Raw genomic sequence first — 21676 nt, forward strand, 5'->3', positions numbered from 1 at the left:
GTGTGAGATAACTTCTCTTAGGTTAGTCTCTGTTTTGTAACTACATTTCTAGAACACTGGAAGATAGATGCCCCGGGTGCCTCTTGACCCGCGGGGACTCTACTCTGACATGTTGTAATGACTAATTAGTGTGCTCCAGCAGCCTCTGTATCTCATATATTCAGTGTCCCCATGCTTCTAAATGGTGGCAGGGGTGCTTTAACTAAAGCTCGTCTGTTTTTAAGTCAGTGTTAACGGTCATAGCTAAAACTAAAGGAATCAAATGTTATTTGGATAAAGGCAGCTGCCACCTCTCATCAGTGTTTACCATGATGCTGAACCTGGACAAAGACAAATAAATGCTCCAGTAAGTAGAGAAGTTTGAACTACACCCTTTTTTATTGCAAAACATTTGTTACAGAAATTTCAGAAAGTTCTACTGCAGTATCTGCCAACTTCTGCTTTTTATTACATATCTAAACACTGTCTAAAAGTGCATTGTGAATCCAGTAGACCTTTAAAAAGGACCCTTTTCCTAGTAATGTATATTTAAACAAATCAAACATCAAAACCTTCATATTTATAGGAATTCATTTAAAATGACATTTATTGTTTTATATTTCCCTCCCTTTATAAACTATTGGTATAACATTTATTAATGAGAACCCAAATAATATATCATTAAATAGCTATTAGTATAGTATATTTTAAACACTGTTCCAGACAGCAGTAGCAGCATATAGACTCTCCCTATGTAAGACAACTGCAATGGTGGAAGGAGGACATGACTCTAATACTGTTTATTCCTGTGCACACATCATATTTCATAGCCATTCCTCCCCGACAACTCTAAAATACTAAAAATAAACAAAAGTTACTCTTCTGCAGCAGCAGCAGCAACAACAGCAGCAATATCATAATCAGGCATTTTCCCCAATAGCCTTTTGAAATGAGAACTTAATGTGGATCCAATGCGAGTCTGAGAAAGGAATCTCAACATGCCAAAATGAAAGAGCAAGAAATAATCAGGTTCCCTAGCCAATCTGAACTAATTTTATCCTAGCCCAGTGGCAACTTCAGTGGACTGTCTACTTGATGCTGGAAACACTGGTTTAGGATAACATGTGCAATGCAGTAGAGTTAATACAGGGCCAATTTTTACTTTGTTATTCTGGTGTAAATTCAGATTAACTTTACTGAAGTCAGTGGAATTTCTTCAGATTCCCACCACCACAACTAAAATCATAATTTAACCAACAGTCAATCCTAGAAAGGGGAGGCATGGTTAAGATTACATGGGTCTGCAGCATGCCTCTGTCTTTGCCTATAACACAGCATTACAGTTACCAAATGGCAAATGCTCTTTCAAAATCCAGGGCCAGCATGGGGATGTATTTGTTGATGCACCAGAGAGGAGAGAACAGTACATTCCCAGGGGGAGCAATGAAGGGAGACATCAGGTAAACAGACATCCCAACACAGCTCCTTAACTTCTGACTTCCCTCTTCATTTGGATTGTGATTTCAGTTACAAGAGATGTATGAAGGAGAAAGCATGATAGGAAAAACATTGTTTCCTTCTTAGAAAAACAGGAACTAATTTTTTCTGTCCTTCAACAAATTTACATTAATGTGATTCATATTCTTCTGCTGTGTCAGACAGGATTATTTGTGCAAAAGTGCAATGTTATTGTTATCCTTTCTCTTTCTCACTTTTTGTTTAAGTAGGGGGAGAAATGAATCAACCTCACAACCACTTCATCACAACCAGCCCTACTGAAATCCAAAATGACCACATCACATTGCCTGTATTCTCTACTTATTGAGTCCATTTAAAGCATAACCTGAGCAAATGCATCAAAACTCTTCTTATTTTTAATGCTTGCACTAACTGTTTGAAGAGAGACTTTTTTTTCCAACACTTACTCTACAGTATAAAGTCACTAACATTTGCTTTCAAGAGAGAGATGCCCTTGTCATTCCAACTGCAGGGATTAGAATAAGGCCCTGTACTGTGAACAGCACTCATTATATTGTATAAGCAGTTGTTTGCAAAGTTAAATGTTCTACTTTTGCATTTTCCATGCGCTGAACAACTTCTGAGAAACAAATCATTTTCTTCTTTTACAAAAAATACATATTTTAAGACAAAAACACCCTTCCAGAGACAAAGATCCATTTTCACTAAAATTATTTAAATAATAATATATAACTGGAGTGGAGAGCAGTTTTGCCACATGAATTAATGGGCATTTTCTTACTGTTTTTTCTGTTTTAACAATTTAGATCTTCTTGTCATTACTTATTACACAAATGTGCTAAATGCAGGAATGAAGCACCTTTCCTGTTCCAAAACAGAGAGCTAAATGTCTCAGGACTGCTAAAGGTTTACACCTTGGAGTTTAGTACTTCATTTTTTCATGAAATCATTATCTCTATTAAAAAAAAAATAGAAATTAATTTTCTTTGCTTAAAGACTGGACATAATGGAAAATAATGTAAAAGTTTAAAAACTTGAATTAATTCCTAACTGGATTCATCATTACAGGCAGGCAATAGTAAAATGTTAAGCCTCATAGTAGTCCAAAGAAATTCATGGAACAATGCATGCATTTTCATTGCCACAAAAAAAGACTGGACTTTAAGAAAGAGAAACTACTTCAGTCATATCACATTGGTATTGTGAAAGAATAATGTGCTAAAATCCAATAACTAGGACAAGTGTATACCCAACTTTAGAATAGCATCACTTAAACTAGAAACAACAGAATGGATTACTATAGGAAAATATTTATAAAATACTGTACACTGCTTCCTTAGTTGGCCAGCATATGTAAACAAACAACAAATTCAATTTAGTTTCAAAATATTATTTAAAGTTAATGTATCTTATAATCTTTTGCATAACATGCCAGTTCATCTTTCACGCCATCACAACTCACCTATCACAGCTCATAGTGGCTCATTAAAGAATTATACATCAGCTCATACAGACATTTACAGTGGAGCTATACAGAAGAATGTGTGAAACATACAGCAGTTGCAGATTGTGACCAAAAATGCATATTCCATATGTATGCTAACACCTTGAAAAGTGGAATTTAATGTTCAATGCAACATGTGCTATTTTATTGAATGTTACGGATTTATAAACACATGACTTCATAATGTGATGTTAAAGCTCTCCTGTAATGTTCACTAACATGATCACATGTCACAACCATACTGGATTATACATGGGATATATATATATAGATGTTATAAGATATCATTCAATACATAATATATCATATGGCACATGCTATAGTTATAAAATGATGGATGGTAAGATTTTTATCTCCACTAAGGAATTTATAACAAACTATCATTCACTACTGAGGCAGGGAGTGAAATTCTGGTCCCACTGACGTCAATGGGAATTTTATCATTGCCTTAAAAGAGGCAGGATTTCATGCAGTGTGTAAGTAAATAACTAGTGAAGATAAACAAAATATTCTAACATCCATCATAATATGTTCTATAGATACCACATTTTTAAAGTAAATGGGAGACATTCAGGAAAAGTTGTGTTCTGACATTTTGTGATCACACCTTTTTATATCTTAATTTACATTTTATATATAATGGAAAATTTTAAAAGAGGTAAATAAAGCTTCCTGCTTCACTATGCCTGGAATTTATACTCCAGGTTAATAAAGTGCTGTATTCTAATTAATTATACAGCTTTTGGGTTTGGGAAACCCCTCCACCCTGACAATCTAATAGTGAATCAGCCAGAGGAGATCTCTGCTCCTTGAACTAATTCAGCATTGAGTTTCTCTAGTACATGCCAAGGATACTGATGAAGGTGGAAAAGTCTATGAATAGTTTCAGAAAACATTTTTAAATAATAATAATAATAATAATAACAAAACAAGCAAAAAATAATGTAGAGAAACCTTAGGAAAAGACTGTTAACAAAAGTTGGCACATTTGAAGCAGATATTTAAACAAAAGTTGCTTTGTCCCTGGGCTTTGTGCTATTTTTTAATCAGCCCATCACAAGCGTGCTTCATAATTCACTTGGAGATGGGTCAGAAACTTTACCCTTTCTTGGTCACATCATGAAACATTAAAGCTGTGCATAGACTGCAAGGCAATCAAGTAAACATGGTATCTGGATGGAGCTGAGCCTAGCTCACTGAAGGCCTAATGGAACAAGCTGTGGAAAGGAAACCATTGATGCAATAACACAATACTTTGTATTTTAAGTTACCATGCTGCATTTTTTTTATTTCACCGACTTTTCACAAAGCGAGCAGCGTTTTCACTGTTTTTGCCCCTACTCTTTAGCTAGCCATTTTATTTTTTAGGCAGGGCTCTGTTGCTCTTGGGAGTTGTTTGCTTACCATACAGAGCTCAGAGTCCTCCGGAGTGAGACTCCAAGTATCAAATTTAGGACAAAAATTCCAAAGCTGCTTCAGAGACTGGGAAGGCCAATTCCCACTAAAATGAATGGGAAAGGGTTGTCCCACCAAAAAATCCAGAGGGCGCCTCGAAAATCCTACTTATATTGATATTAATATCATTAGAAAAGGGGCCTGAATCCATATGCATGGTGATTACTTTTTGAGACTGTTTTATTTCAAACTAATGTTCATGGTATTAATTTAAATTGTTTTCAAGTTTAACCTTTCCTGCTCACGAGCAATGTAAAACTATGACAAAATCATTATTTTCATGGACTGTCATATGGCAAGAAATGTCTTTCCTTCATTATCTCTGTTCACAAAGGATGATCCTTATTGTTACTATGGACTGACTGATACTATCCTTATTGGTACTATGACTCCTTATTGATACTATGGACCACATTTTGCAACTGAATTCATAGGTGGAGTTACCACTGAAGGTGTTGTTAGACATTACCTTTACCACATGTTAAATGCTTTTAAGATGGAAGCGTCCACAAGTTAAGGCAGGAAAAGAAGAGCTAAGTGTCCCCATAACAGCTCAAAGTTATGCCTCTTTCGGTGAGGAGTATCTCCAGCTGGCATTAGGCAGCCCATGTTTCAGTAATGTCAGTTTGCTCCATGGGGCCAATACCAGCAATTTGAAGTTCACCAGTATCCCAGGATGCACCACTCTCAGCCCCTTCCATATGGATGATCTGTCTTGCAGAACTCTACTGTCCTGGACTGACAAAGCCCTGGAGAGTTGTGGATGAGTGGGGAGTCTTGGGGGAGAGGGGAAGGGGGTTGAGCAAGGATCTTCTGGGATCTTCATGGCGGGTGGGGGAGGAAAGTGAGCAGGAAACCATTGGAGAGTTGGAGAGTCAGGCAGCCATAAGGCAGACTTGGCAATTCCTAGGCATGCCCCTGCTCACCAGCCCTCTAGCAGCAAGCCAGAGCTGTGCACATTAGAGGGTATTAACGCTTAAGTTCAACTGCTTGTAGTGTGTGCTAACTTTAATACTGCCTAACAGTCCTTAGAATTAGCATGTGGGAACTGTAACATGTAACAACACCCAGCAGGGTCCTATGTGCATTCTGAAGCAATGCTTTTTTTCTATCAAAATGTACATTGCTTTTGTTGTAGCTTTATGTATAATGGAAAGATACTTGCAAGTGATGGCTTTTGCTGTTAGCAAATACCTCCATTTTCATCTTGTTGCTTTAGCTTACCTCCACTGTCTTTTTTGAATGTTTGGAAATACTCTGCCAGGAACATTTCCCATTAAATAACTTCAGTCAAATTGCGTTAATCTGAGATCAGACCATATATCGAAATGGTCAAATAGAACCAGATAGTAATAAACAAACATGATGTGTTTGAATGGGGGAAAGATGTGAAAAACTGGCAGCTTGATGATGGAACAGCAAGAAAAACATGGTATCAACTCAGGAAAAAGCTATTCACAGAAATAAAAAAAAATGGAAATGTATGGAACAGTACTTCAGCAGCACGTTATTCTTATTGTTCCATAGCAACTTTTAATTTAGTGAAACAATGTATTGATGACGGTAGTTAAAAAAATAAATATATACTATTCCACTTTTTACATTCATCCTGAGCTTGCTCAAGTTGCTAGAATGCCTGCTTAATACAGGAAATCACTTAGCAATTTTTTTTTTTACATAAATTCTTCCTTCATTTATGTTGCAATAAAAAAGGCATTTCTTTTCCCTTTCTTTTCTTGAAAATATAAACATTTTGTGGCACTAGCAGTTAATACAAAAAGAGATGGGTGAACTATGATTATTAACTTTGCTGTTTATCTTTACGATGATCAGTTTTAGAAGTGTAGTGATATAGGGACTGGGGAGATTCTAAGGTTTACTTGCTGCTGGTTCCTACAAAAATACTGGTGCTTTTCATCTGCCATCACAACGATGAAACATGTAAAAGAAATCAGAACTCCAATTTAGAATGCATAATTTGTATGCCTTCTTTTTTGTCAATTTCTCCCTGTGTCCTAGAAACTCATAAATAATCATCAGACATCCTAGGATGCCTTTTAGTAAAAGGCAGATTTCTGAACAGATTTACTAATTACTGATGACTTCATGAAGTGGTTTTTTAAAAAAGTCTTATAAAACTTTCTTCCCTCCCTTTTTTCCTTAAGTGCAAATGTCAACTCAGTCAAGATCCAGTAAGCCAGTGTGTGACACTGAGATTAACAAAGTGCTAGGCTGACTGACAGCAGGGACTGACATTAGTTGACAAATCACGATGTGAGGTTATTTAAATCTGCTAAAGAAAATGGACTGGAGAGCAGATGACCCTTAGACTTCCTGCTGCACATGCCAATGTTTAGCTGTGCTTAGTCTCAAAACTACGGAAAGCGCCTGTTCTGGACAGTCTTCTCATAGACAGGGTGTCCCCTCTACTTTCTGGCCTGGATGATTTACTCCTCTGGAATGGATTTCTCAAGGCTGTTGTGTTACGCTGCCTATCGAGTTTATCGCTGATGGAGTAGCTCTTCCTTGTGTGTGCATACAGCATGTTGGACTCATCTGCAGAGTAGCTGTTGGCTCGCTCTATTTTTGGAAGTGGTATGCTGTTGGTTAGAGTTCTTGCAGTGTTGCTATCCTGAGGAGATAAGGCACTCCCCTTCTTGTCTTTGACCTCAGTCTCCTCATTATCTGAACTTGGATGACTTAGCTCTGCTTCTCTCTCTGGGTGGCAGCATCCTAAGTCGTCCACTTTGCCTCCATGAGTTCCAGGGAAACTGGACCTTTCTGCTATGGCCTGGGGAGCGCTGACACATCTGGTGTCTATGCAGTCTGTAATACTTGTATACTCTGCTGTTTTGACTGGCACCCCAAGGCTGCTGAAATAGCTCCGAGAAGGAGAGAACATAAAACTATGTGATTTCACAATTGGGGTTTCCTCTAGAATAAATGGGGTTGTAGCCAGGTAACGACTGCTTTTAGATCGCTCTAAGGTATGATATAAAGGAGGGTCAGAGTCCCAGGGGTTTTGGCTATCTGTGATGTGTGAGTAATCTGCAGAAAATGCTCTTGTTTCCATTGTAGAGGTTTCCTCATAATCAATACTTCTGCCAGAAATTCTGTCACCAGGTGTACTGCTAACATACGCACTGTTTGCTAGAATGGAGGAAGCTATTTGAGCCTGCAGAGCTGGGTCTCCAGTACCAAGAATATTTACTGAACTGTCAAGAGGTTCCATACCAGACTGCAGTTCATCCATGGCAGAAACATAAATGTCTATGCAAGATGAAGGCCTTCTGGAGTCTGGGGCAATAGACAAAGTGCTTGTAGGGATCAAAGGTATCTTTGTTTCTTTTGATACAGACTGCGAGCTACTAGCTCGATGCAGGCTCACAGACCTTTCTTTAAACATACTTTCCAATCTGTCTAACCCACATTTGTCTTTCAGATTCACCGCATAGAAAGAGTGGCTTCGCATGCGGGGAACAGTAGTAGGAGAGGTTGGAGACATTGACTCCTCTCCTGCAGGGTCTATACTTTCCGGAAGCTTGTAAGTGTTCCCTTCCTGGCTATTGAAGCTGCTCTGTCTCACAATGTAAGCAGCATCTGTACAGTCTGAGGAAGTTCTAGATCGTACTTTGGTAGTCTCCCCTTTTTCCACACCAGTCAACTTCTCCAGGGCTGTAGCCATTCGTCCTATCATATCCTCCAACTGAGCAAGTCTGATGTCTACAGTCTGAAGTGAAGCTTTCATACAGTGTTCTCGCTCATTTACTTCCTCCAACCTCATGGCCATATTCTCTACCCTTCAAGAGAAGAAGAATGCATAGGTTATTATCTATTAGACAGGTGGATGCTGTGATCTATTGTCTATAGGCTAGGTAGCCAAAGTATATGGGAACAAATACATTTTAAAAACTGTAGGCTAGATCCTTCTATTCCATTCCATTCTGACTGACATCACTTTACCTACTGCAGACATAGTTCAAATGGATGAAGTGGACACCCTATTATTTCTCCTACATCGCAAGTTTCTTTAGAAGTGTAGAATCAACAAAAATTGTCCTGAATGATCTGTGCATTGACCCTGACATAGGGAACATGTTAGATAATTTAGGTCCATGTGAAGAGGCTGGTATTCGCTTTGGATTCAGTCAATTCAGGTGATGGTGATTCAATTCAGTGATTCGAATCACCGTCCCAATTTGATTCGGCCAAATCTGATTTGGAGATTCGGCTGCTGCTAAATCTCCAAATCGCCGAATCAGCCAGGCCCTTCCCCTGCCTGCTCTCCCAGTCCGGCAATGGCTGCCCTGCCCACCCCAGCTCCCTGCACTTGATCAAAAAAAAAGCCCCAGTGCGGCCTTGGGGGCTTGTGCAGAGGCCCCACGTGGCATGGGGCAATGGGGGGCAGTGGGGATCGCCCCCTGCCAGCAGGAGCTGGTGATTCCCAGGGCTTTTCTGTTTTGTTTTTTTTCTTAAATGGCTGGAGCTGGCCTGGGTGGGGCACCCATGGGGGGGCTGGGGGAGTGAAGCGGGGGCAGTGGGGGACAGTGGGGATCGCCCCCCTGCCTGGCAGTACCTGGTGAGCACCGGGGCTTTTCTTTAAAGTACTGAGCTGGGATGGGCGGGGGCAGCCATGGCAGGGGGCTGGGGGAGGGGGGAGTTGGGGGGGGCTGGCAGGGATCCCTCCATGGTCCCCTCCCTCAGCCCCGCCTCCCCTGTCCCTGGTACTTACCAGCTCCAAGTCAGCTGCAGCTCTCAGCTGCAGCCACCGGAGACTGCCCAAATCATCAAAGCTCTTTTCTGAAGATTCGGAGAGCTTTGAATCGATTCAGACCTTTAAATTAGTCCCTTTAAATTTGATTCAGATTTAGAGATTTGGCCACCAAATCGAGTCGAATCTCCTCTGAATTGAATCACCACCCGAAGCTTTGCACAGCCCTATTAGTTATGTGGCCAGAGGACATTGGAGTCTTGCTCTGATCTGTCAAGCCTTAGTTGCCATAACTGTTGCTGTAGGCCATACTGCAGAAGTTAGTTCATCTATAAGGCTGCTTTAAGTTGCCACTGGTCGAGCTTCTGTGGTTTGTCCCAGAATCAAGAGGGCATGTGAAATCAGAGTACAACAACATTTTTTTCACTGCTCTACTGTTTCTCTCTTGCTTGTTTCCTCCATAGATTATTTTATTTTATGATATAAAAAAATATTATTTTATCAGTTATCTTACCTGATATTACTTCAGTTCCATTACATACCCCAGTAAATTCATTATAATTATCTGCTAAAACTTACAGAGGGAGAACACCAGTTAGGCCAACTACGTTACATGATTGAGGCCAGACCAAGATTTCTTCTCAAAGGGTGGGGATACATTCAACAACAAGATGAATTATCTAATGCTTTCACCAATGACCTCACTAAGCTACGTCCTCTAGCCTAAAGACAGACAAATAAAACCAACTGCCCCATCCCCACTGTTAGCACAAGCTTAGTTTTGGAACAGAGGATTTTCAAGATAATAATATATATTTGAATCAAGGAGAGTTTGCCTACAATCATTCTTCATCTTACTTAACATCCAATCAAAAATGCTATCCCATAATGAAAGTTTTATACATTTCTTGCTCTGTAATTGAATGTATACTCACACATTCAATCTTTAAAAATAATGTTCTATGATGATGACTTTAAAATTAAAAATTTAGGGCAAAAGGACATATTGAATTGTATGAGTGAAAGCCTGGCTCCAATGAAGTCCATGGGGGTTTTGACATTAAATTTAATGGAACCAAGATTTTACCTGAGAAGTCTCAAGCTAACAAAAAACCTAGAAAATTAGAACTCATTTATGAAATTTTGTTAGAACTAATTAGACTTTCCATTTTTGATGGAGCGTTTCCTCTGAGACATTTGCAAACGTTACACAGTTTTTTAAATGATATAATACTCTGTTGTATTGTTGCATAAATTCAGCACCATAACATCTAAAATGTAAACCCTGCAATTCATTATGAATTAAACCATATTAAACCTTAGTTGTGCTGGTGAACATTTACTCAAAGAAGTAGTTTCGTTGATGTTAATGGGTTGACATTGGTACATACTTACCAAGATAAAGGTTATAAATCTAGCCAAACTGAGTTTATATCAGAGCTAATTAACAAGCACAAGATGTTGCCTGTATTGAATGGGCTCTGACTATTGAATGGGCTCTGACTGGTTCTTGATCAAGCCAGTAAAACTCATCTGGTTGTGTTCTTTTGCAAACCCCAACCTATTATATTAATTCAAGTGAACTCTGTTGTATTTTACACGTATCAATCTTCTCTCAGGTTTTTAATAAACACTTTTAATACATTTAAAAGGGCAACATTCTTTCCCTCATTTTTTCTTTAGTATTCAGGGCTGCCACATTTAATCACACTGAGTAGCACTGTACTCAGGAAGTAGTCCTAGTGGTCGATGTACCCAAATCACTCTTGTACACATTGTGGAATCCGTGGGATGACCCTTGGTGTGAGGTTCCACACAGTCAGACTAAGGATAGTAGAATCCCATCCTTAAAATGGTTTTTAAGGTATTCAGCAAACTCCTGGTTACTACTGAATGATATTTACACTCAGTGAATAAATGGAAACAGCTGTATATCTATTGCCCCACAGCATCTCTCTGGAAATAAAGGACTAGTTTAAAAATAAGATACTGCCTAGTTTTTGTTTTGGATTTTTTTCAGATGCATCGAAGATACTATGAATTATTTGGCACATATCATAAATATCCATGGATGGTGCCCTTGTTGCACCTGTGCCTTCCATGACAGCAAGCTTCTTATCCAACTTGTAAGAGGGCATCATGCCATCCTAACAGATGGGTACAAAGAAAGGAAGGGAAGCTACATGTAATATGGGCATCAAGTACTGGTATATTTCACTGCAGCTCAATAATTCTTCCAAATAAAATATAAACATGGATTATTTCAACATGATGTTTGGTGGCTAGATAATATGGGATCAGAATTATGAAACTGAGAGAGATTTGTGTCTTACTAACAATCAGAATTAACTGGAAGTGATGAATTAGCTGGCTCTTGCTCTACTTATAACTATGTTTAAAGTTTGCAAAGGGTTTATAAAAATCATTGCAATTATGATTATGGAGTTAAGTGCCTAAAAATGTTTTTGAATCTGGGTCTCTGAGCTGCATCCACAAAGGCATTTATGGATGCAGCCCAGAGGCTGCAAAATCCAGAAAATAACTCAAGTTCCTAAAGTCAGAGACCTAAGTTCAGTATTTAGGCACCATGGAGATGCTCAAAACATCTATTAAGATGCTGCTAATTCTAGAGGCATCTGAAGTAATTTGTGCATTTTCTAGTTATGTCCCTGGGTGATTAAAATGTCTTTCCTCTAGGTCAGTGCTGCTTGTCCCCATGGGCCAGATGAGTGGCATGGGGTCTGACACCACTGCCTTTCTGCCCTGAGCTCTGGGATTGGGCTCTGAAAGCTGGCAGTGCTCCCTCCCACCCCCCACATGCCAGGACTGGTTCCTACAGGGCTGGTACTGCCCCCTCCCACCCTCTGCACAATGGGATTGCATCCCAGTGGAGCCAGCACTGCCCCCTCCTCCTGGGATTAGTACCTGGAGCCTGGCATTGACCCTGCCTCCATCTGGCCCTGTGCACTGCTCCCCTGCTGCCAAATTTCTGGACCCATGTGGCTCATAGGCTGGATGACACACAGTCATGGGTCAGATGTGGCCCACAGGCTGGAGGTTGAGCACCCTTGCCTTAGGTTAATCTGTTCTTGGAGTGTATTTTGTTAATTCACAAATATTAATGTAAAAAATGGAAAGTCTGTTCTCTCATGCATCAGCTACTTGTCTAAGTTATGAGGCATGTGAGGTATCATGAACCACTTGGTTTAGCAAATTGATTCCTTTATGTAGTTTTTTATTATTCAGTTCTGTGATGGACCAGTCAGACAATAAGAAGATTCTATATACTGGGTACAAGTACACATGTAATTAATGTGATGCAATAAACTCTGGAGCTGTTTGAGCTGGAGTCAGCTGCTTCCAGGTGCAGTGTCTACACATGTCCCCGGGACAGCAGCCATCTGAACCAGGGTAAAGCAGGCCCCAACTGGCTGGGTGTTTCAGCACAGTAACTTACTCCATTGTAAGACAGTACTGTCTGCAACATTACTATCTTACGGTGGAATTACTTACTTTACTGCGCCCTAATACCAGCATGTGTAGATAGTGACACTTCACTGTGCAGATAATTAGTCTACTCTGCAGTAAAGCACACATGTAGATGCACCAACTAAGACCTCGTTTGAACTCTTGTCTTATGATCTGCTATATCATAGAAGAATACATGTAAAGCATAGTCTGTTGAAATACAAATGTCATAGGGCTTCACCTTCAGGTAGACCTCAAAAGTCTAAATCTTAGTTTGTTTTAGATTTCCACTCTTACATTTCCCTCACAAGATCCTCACAACACATCTCCTCTTCTTGACTTCTTGGGATATTTAATTCATTAATTCACTATAACTAGCTTGATTTTACATGTATGGCACATACCTACTAAGTTTTTAAAGTAGTTCTTGGAATGATTTCTGTATACATTTTGCATAAAATGTTCAGTGGGATATTTAAGAGGAAAAAGCATCATCTTAGAAGAATCGTACAGCAGCTGCTCAGTCAAGCCTGAGCAGGGAGGTTTCTAGAGTACCAGTTGTTTTTCCACATTCTGAGGCCTGTGACCTGTACACAAGTCAGAACAGCAGAGAAGCATCTCAAACTTATGCCACCAGCATAAGGTCCTGTAGAGCTTCTACACTAGTGAAGGATCAGAATAATAGTGATTCCATAGGCTACAAGGTCTGCCTTGAGGCTCTTCCCCCTGAGAGAAGTTGAGGTGGCAGGTGTGGGAGCTGGTAGAGCTGCCTCCTAAAACTTTTGCTTGTAACGAGTTACCCAACACAGGGGAAATTCTCCGCTAGCCTTTTAAGTCCACTTTGTGCAATGCAGTGAAGAAAGGTAATCTGGCCCACCATGTCACCTCTACAAGGGATGTAGTATGGTCTAGTACAGGATAATAACCAGACATTGGGAAGGAAAATCTATACTCTTATATGCCCACTTAGTTTCCTTTTGTCTTGCAACATATGACCAATTTCTGTGGAGACAGCCCTGTATTAAATTGCTTGGTTATGGAGCCAGATTTGAACATTACTCAAACCAAGGAAAGGGTGGAGAAATTAGCTTTGGTTTTTGGTACAAAGAGATACTGGTCAGACTAGCTCAAAACTTTCCCATGGTTTGAAGTGGTTGGGAACACATCTGTGTTAGATTCCAGTTCATAGAATGTGCTTTATCAAAGACATTTGAATGGTCCTCATTACTATAATACCTGAGCATATAAGCTTTTTCATGTATTTCTCCTTAATTTATATTCATAGAAGTGTGGTGTCTGAGAGTATTGTTCTCAGGAATGAAGATGGCTAAGGAATGTACTATTTGCTAATCCTGCTTTGGGTTAGATTTAGTTTCAAAATTGAACTAAACTGTAAACATGTTCTTGTGTGTGCAGAAAACCCATTTTTGGCCTTGTTGCATCAGGTGTAGTACTGACAGGCTTTGGCATAAGTGGCAGGGAGTGTTGTGTTTGTAACAAATTCACAACTGTCATTCTTTTTGCTTTTTTTAAAAACAATCAGAAGGGATTAAAGTAGGGGTGGGCAAAATGCGGCCCAGGGGCCAGATGTGCCCCACCAGGCCATTCAATCTGGCCCGCGGAGCCCCTAAAAAATTTAGAAAATTAATATTGATCTGCTCTGGGCTGCCTGTCCAGCAGCCCTTGATGGCTTGCCAAAACTCAGTAAGCGGCCCTCTGCCCAAAATAATTGCCCGCCCCTGGATTAACGAGTTTTCATATTAGTTTATTGTGATTAACTAGGTGTTGCCATGCAAAATTTATTGGGGACAATACCTTAAGTCAACAGACATGAGCTTAATTCTATTCCACCTATTACAGGAGTATAGGTTGTAGCCAGGTTGGTCTAAAGACACAGGCAGACAGGGTTCTTTGGATAAATCTGATATCTTTTCTTAGACCAACTCAAATAGTTGGAAAAATTCTTCTTTCCAAGCTTTTGGGCACAAACACCCTTTGTCAGGCTGAGGAAGCATCACTATCTATTAGGCATATAAACCAATTTATAAGCCCAAGTGCAATTCTAGTTCACCCTGCTTGGGCCCCTGAAACACAATTACTTTGCAAAGCTTTGTTGCTTTGTTGCAATTCAGTCCTAAGGGTAAAATGACAATGTGTTACAAAAGTAGATGTATTAGTGTAGGGGTGTCAAACATATGGCCTGGGGGGTCAGATATGGCCCAATGACTTAGGTCGTCTGTCTCACAGACTTGCCCTTCCTCTGGCCATAGTGATAGCATTTTTGTGAAGCCACTGGGGCTACCGATGCCCCGGATCTCACCAGGATGCAGGCTGCCATCATGGGAATGTGTGGTGTTGCTCAGATTGCCAGTGCCCAGCTCCCACCAGGGCACTGACTGCCTCTGTGGGAAGCCTTACCACCATGGTCAGAGCCCTGGCTCTGGCCGCAGTGGCACAGGGTCCCACGGCCACACACATATACACACGAGGATACTCACATTGGTCTCCCGTAGGGTCAGTTGCTGGCTACCATCATGGGAAGACCTACCATTGGTGATGCAGCTTCTGCCCATGGTGTCACTAGGGTTGCTTGTGTGAGAGCCAAGGTGTGGCCCTTAGGCACCTGAAAAGGAGGGAATGCAGCCTCCAACCAACCTGACATCCCTGCATTAGTGGGTTTTCAGGCCTGGAAAAGAAGCACTGGGATGGAATTGCACTTAGGTGCCTAAGTCCACTTGGATGCCTAATAGGTGGAACAGAATCTACTCCATGTTCTGCACGCAAAAATTTACTTAATTGTTCAGATACTTTTGTTAGAAGGGCAATGGATAAACAGGAATCTTGGGTTACACCACATTTTTTAACACAAAGTGGAGCTGAATGTAGTTTACCCTTGTTTTCAGTAGCAAGACAGACCTGAAAATATCGTGACTGAAATTTTGGTCTTATTGAAATCACTGGCAAAGTCCATGATGGTTTCAATGAGCTTCCACTCTAGAAGTCTAGGCACACAAGGATCTTTCTCAGTCTCAGTGGGCTTCACTTCTGTGTTAAAGCACTGATGAATTTAATAGCTACATTGTTTCTCACCTTTGTATTTTGGCCACTTAACATTCTAAGGTTATAATTTTAAAAGGTGTAATGTCATAAGAGTACATGAATTTACCTCACCATTTGTGTTACTTTCTGGTACAGCTGATTGAAATGTTTTACATTTTAAAAATTTTTCATGAAAGTAATTCACCATTTTTCGGTCAGCTCTTCTTTGTACATGTTGCAGTATAATTAAAAAAGTTGTCTCAAACAAGCTGTCCTCACCAAGAATGGGAAAGTAAGAGAATAACAATAGAAAATACAGCAATGTATTTCAAGATATAGATCATATAGGACAAAAAAAAAAAGTCTACCTTTCAGAAGTGACACGGATTCTTTCATCATTGGAAGAATTAAATCTATCATCCTTTTCTCTAAAATATTCTTCTATGCACTGCTCTTCAAAATCATGAACTTTTTTCAATTCATCTTCCGTTATGAAAAGTTCTATAGAAATTCCAGAAGGGAAAAGACACTGATAAAACATGAATTCATAAAACCAAACCAAACCCTGTTTTTTATTCATCATTGGCAACCCCTCAGTTCGAGGATGAGCCATCTCTACAATGGCTCATTGATGGGTCTTGAATATCTCTTATTACTGTAGGTCTTATGGGGCAAGGTGTCAAGACTATCATACAGTTATTTTTGTATTAAATCAGATAGGCAGGTTTAGCTACCAAACTAGCAGTCTCAAACATATTGTACTTTTGCACACATCAACAGTTAGGGAAAAAACACTGTGCACACAATATTGTTGTTATACCTTTTAACAGCTGGATGAATGTTGTGAAAAAATAGCTCTGTCTTTTAACAAAATCATAATTAGAGATAGATAAACTGGCTAAAATAAGTAAACAACTGGCATGAATACTGGATCAAATTTGAATAATACTTTCCATGGGAAGTTTGACTAAATTATTCCTATGTGTAACATCTATCAAACAAGGCCACTTAAGTTTAATTCAATTCTTAGTATTTCTGTAAGTCTCTGCTGAGCAATGTGTTATTTTCAAATCTATCAAGTTTCATGGTTATCTGTAGCCAAGGGGAAATAAGAAGCGTATGCTTGCATATATTATAGGTGAGGGGAAGTGGAGCAAGTAGGTAGAAAAGCTGAATTGAGGCCCTTTGGTTTGGGGAAGCCCTGATTATGTGAAATCTAAATACCATATTTACCCAAATGCAAGATCATTGTGAATTTAAGACGACCCCCCCCCCCAATAATTGGATCCTAGATATGGAAAATTATAAAGCAGAGGAGAATGCAGCCTGTTCTGTCCTGCAACTTGTCACCTCCAGTACTTACCCTTCTCCTGGTGCCTACCCCCTACTGCCTGCTCCCCCCTGCCCCCTCCCACCCAATCTGTTGGATGTGGAAGTAGATGGAGCTGAGGTTTGGTAAAAGGGGTTAACAGAAGGGGAGAAAGATTTGTTCAGATTAGGAAGAGAGAGGGAGAAGAATGGCATAGAGAGGATGTGTAATAGGGATCCCAAAAGTATCTGAATCTTTGTCATTCATGCTAATGGGAATTCATCTTAATGCGATGGGAGGCCAAACTCACCTAGCTAGAACATTTACCAGGGAGGAAACGAACACATTGGCTGCTGACAGACATGGAAAAACATGGTGCTTTACCAGAAGAGGAACCATATGAACTTGACCTAACTCCCCAGAATATGTACAGATCACATGCTTTAGTGGGGCTTTTTTATCTAATAGTCAATGAATCATCTATTATATAAAAGCACCAGAAATCCTTGCTGAAGTGCACCATCTATACAGATGCTGGGTGAGCTGGGTTCAACTGACATGCCTCTTTTGGGCAAGTGCTGCTCTTGGTGTGGGGGTGCACCGAGCTGAAAGTAAAGCGCCATTTTTGCCCCCACATCTGACAGTGGCCATAATGCCTAAATGCTCCCTCTTATCTTCAGTTTAGATACAGTAGAAATCAAAGCATGTAAGGACACTGGCCTTGTGCCGATATATTTTGCCTCCAGTATACAGGGAAGCCACACATATTATTTTATTATTATTTAAAACTGTGCATGTGGAGATGCTTTAGGGCTTCAAGAGGCATCCAAGCATAGGGGAAGAGTGGAGGATGTCCAGCTATAAACATAGACTACTATTGTGAAAAAAACATGGCAGCTGGGCAAATATATGCCCTGTTGCTATTCTCTTGTAAGAGAATGAATAGATGGGAGGTGCAAAGTATTAGTAAAATTGAATGGGAATGTGAAAGTCCCAGTTTGTAACTACAAGCTGGAGATATTTAAAGCTTACTTAGTCCATAGTCTCTCTCATCTTGGTCACTTTCATGTTTTCGCCATCTACAGCAGAGGTGTTGGAATATCATAGTCATGTGGCTGAAAATGATCAAAGGAGGTGGAAGAACCGGCCTTTCATGAAATGTCATGATTAGCTGATACCTCTGAAACTTCCAGACTTGGTTAGATATAGACTTAACCTCAAAAAATGTGTTGCTAAAAGAAATAGAAAAGGAAAATACTGTGATATCAAAACCATCTTGGGTACTTCCACCTTGAAAAGACAATATGCTCATTAGACTGTTTTCATGTATGGTTTCTTAGTTCTACCATTAAAAAAGTAGACAAAATGCTATTATCTCCTCATGAAAGCATAACAGCATAGCAGCAGTTTAAAAGATACATTGGTTGTTATTGCGAGAACATCAAAATAATGCTTGATGCTTTACTAACAATAAACTGTATAACGTTTCCGTAATGCAGGAAATAGTATCCCCATTTATACTTTGGCAGAATGAGACAATGAAGGATTAAGTACAGGTACTTTTCACTTAATGTCATCCTGGTTAACATTGTTTTATTATTATGTTGCTGATCTATTAGAGAACATACTTGTTTAAAGTTGTGCAATGTTCGGTTATAACGTTGTTTGGCTGCCCCCAGCTAGTAGGTAACTACTGTGATGTAATTGGATTTGCTTAACATTGTTTTGCTTGAAGTCACAACTACGACATTAAGTGAGGAGTAGCTGTACAATGTCCAAGGCTACAATGTGAACCCATACCATAACTGAAATTAGAACCCAGAGGTCTTCATTGCTGTCAGCGTCCCTGGATCACCATACTTGAGATACAGTGAATTACTAGAGCTACATAGCTATCACATTACTGGAGATGAGCTACTCTGCCACTCTCACTATCACAAAGCACCTCCCCTAAAGCTCACTCCAAACTCAAAGTACCCAAAAGCCTGCTACTCACTTAAAGACAGCAATAAGAAGGTTCACCAGAAGGATGTTTGCAACCAAGAGGTAACATGCCATGATGGCAGGAACGATCCATGCTCCTGTCTTGCAGGGAGGCAGCTGAATTATTTTGCCATCCTCTCTGGTTTCATTTTGGCCACAAGGAGCTGGGAAGAAACAAATGAGAATGAATCTTAATTTTCAGAGCTTCCTACACACATGCTAAAATATTTATAAAGGGTTTTTTTTTAAATCTTTCAAACCACAGTGGGATGATGTTGCCCCATGAGGTTTGATAATGCACTTGCCTCATGCTGTGATCAAACACTTGTCAAAGTTATGAAAGCTACTGCTCTTGATATCTTCTGTTAGCAACATCAAGATTTTCCTTGAGACATTTCAGGAGTAAATTGAGTTGCAGCTGCCTGTCTTTCATTGACCTATCCAGCTGTTTCTGAAACACAGCTATGTAGCAGTGGTAAGTAGATGCTGTTAATATGAGCTAACCAAATTGCTTACTCCTATGTACAGCCAACATTTTTCTTTCACTGAATACAAATATTTGGGCTTTTGCTCACTGAGAGAAGGGGTGGTAATAAATAATGTACATGTAAAATAAGCTATTTTTGATCATTGCAGTACAAAAGAATCAAAAAACAACAATGGGGCAAGTTCATAATGGGCAAGTAGAGACATTCCAAAAGCCCGAGGTGAAATTGAGTCTTCTGTAAGTTACACCGTTTTCTGTAAGTGGCATCGTTTAGATCAGTAGTGAACACATTCACCCTTTGGTGGGGTGCACAAATCTTAGACTGGGTTCCATCATTTTTAAACTAGTCTGTGTGTGCCAACTTCTGTTCTGTTATGGGTACAGACCAGTTTTGTGTGCCAAACTTCTGTTCTTTTACAGATATAGATAAGATGACCATATGTCCTGGTTTGGCCAGGACACTCCAGGGTTCCACAGCCCAGTCCTGGCCAGTTGTTCACAAGTCCCGGGCTGGAGTGCAATAGGGAGGCAGAGAAGAACGGTGTACCAGGCAGGCAGCCAGGCAGGCAGCCGGGCAGGCACTGCTGGTCCTGTGGGTGGGGTGGCACCTGCTCCAGTCTGCTCGCCTTGTTACAGACTACAGCAGGCACCACCTTTGCCTCCAGACTGGAGCAGGCACTCCATCTGCTCTGCCTCCCTGTTGGATGCCAGGCGAGGACTTTTAACCAATTGGCTGGGACCAGGCCGCGTAATCCCAGAGTGTCCTGGCAAAACCAGAACATATGGTCACCCTAGGTATAGACCAGTTTCCAATCACCTATACCAATAAAAGTGTAATGTCTGTACCTGGCCAATGACTCTCTGCTATTGGACCTTGGACTATAGACTTAGGAACAATGTGGAAGACATTCAAGTATTTTTTTTGTAACGAACAGTGGAGCTGCAACCTGTTTTGTCCTTAAATTTATAAACATCAAATATATCCCATATTCATTTTTTGGAAGTAGGGGGAGGAAATAGCACACAATTCAGTTTTATAAAATTCTCCAATATGCTTTGGCAGATTCCTATTCATCCCCATCTCACTCTCATGGATTCAATTCATTATTCTGGTTGGCCTTTCAAGTCTCAGGCGATGTATTAGGATTCATCCAGAGCACGCATCATTTTTGGTTCTTCAAGAAAACTGTTGAAAGGGCTTACAGATAGTCCTCCAGGGTGAACATCATATAATATTGTTCATATCCCTCCCACAGCCCTTCTAAAAGAAAGGCAAAACAGACAAACAAAATCTGCTGGAGCAGGACTTGGGCAATGCTTTAGAAATCCTGCCATAACGACTCTGTGTTCTACTATATCAAATATTATTTCTTTCCAATATGATTACTCTGACTGATCCATAGACCATAGTTTCTCAAGCTGTGGTACACGTACCCCTGGGGGTACGCGAGACAGAGGCAGGTGCTATACGCGGATACCCCAACAGTCTCTCTCTCACCCTCTTTTCCTCTCTCTCTCTCACCCTCTTTTCCTCTCAAAACTAAGGCAAAAAATTTCATGCAATTAAAAAAATTAAATTCCCCAGTAATAATTTGGTGTTCAGCCCTCCTAGCTTTGGCCAACATCACCTGTAGCCCCAGTACACACTTGAGTTGTGCACCCCTGGTATAAAACGTGACAACCCTATCCACACCAGATCAGACATCTGTCATATCACGGCCTTATATACACAGTCATTCCCCCAACATATGGCATGCATTAGCCTGTAAATATAAAATTCCCTGGAAAATTGAATGTTGGAGTACTTATTAACATTTTCAGAAGTTAGGGGGCACTTGCTACTTAAAAAGTTGAGAAACACTGCCACAGACCACTGGAGTCAACTTTGGATGATTTTGTATTGCCAGTTATGTGGAATCAAGTGGCATTGAGACCTTGTTTTGGGGCACTATGTGTAGATATTAAATGATCAAATCTTTTCTTTGATACATTTGTGTGGGAGAGATGGAGATTGGCATATCTACTTCAGACACATACTATCCCAATGTAAAGTGAACAACCATATAAAAAGAACAGTATCAACAATACAAGCCATGTTACACACATCAGCAACTCTCTTCAGTGTCTGGCTGAAAAATCTCTATTGCGTGCATGGACATGTGCATATGTTAATGCTTGTTATTAAACTTCCTCACATACAGAAAAGCCTTTTCTCTCTGGGATGAATTCAAAGGAAGTTATTCTTCAAACAACATGGTATTT

General features: G+C 40.1%; 1 protein-coding gene across 1 annotated transcript in view; it reads right to left on the reverse strand.

Annotated features, from left to right (window-relative positions):
• Positions 1–365: 365 nt before the first annotated feature.
• Positions 366–21676, reverse strand: part of LOC132243305 (transient receptor potential cation channel subfamily M member 3-like) — a 52769-nt gene continuing 31458 nt past the window's right edge. The window contains exons 5-8 of the mRNA XM_019478171.2: positions 18941–19091; positions 17977–18176; positions 16004–16136; positions 366–8217 (exon numbers count right to left, since the gene is read on the reverse strand). Of these exons, the coding sequence (XP_019333716.2) occupies positions 6771–8217; positions 16004–16136; positions 17977–18176; positions 18941–19091 (1931 nt within the window). The 3' untranslated portion in view covers positions 366–6770. The remainder of the gene's footprint in view (positions 8218–16003; positions 16137–17976; positions 18177–18940; positions 19092–21676) is intronic.

This window comes from Alligator mississippiensis, chromosome 3 (genome assembly GCF_030867095.1).
Source record: "Alligator mississippiensis isolate rAllMis1 chromosome 3, rAllMis1, whole genome shotgun sequence".
NCBI classification, from domain to species: domain Eukaryota; kingdom Metazoa; phylum Chordata; order Crocodylia; family Alligatoridae; genus Alligator; species Alligator mississippiensis.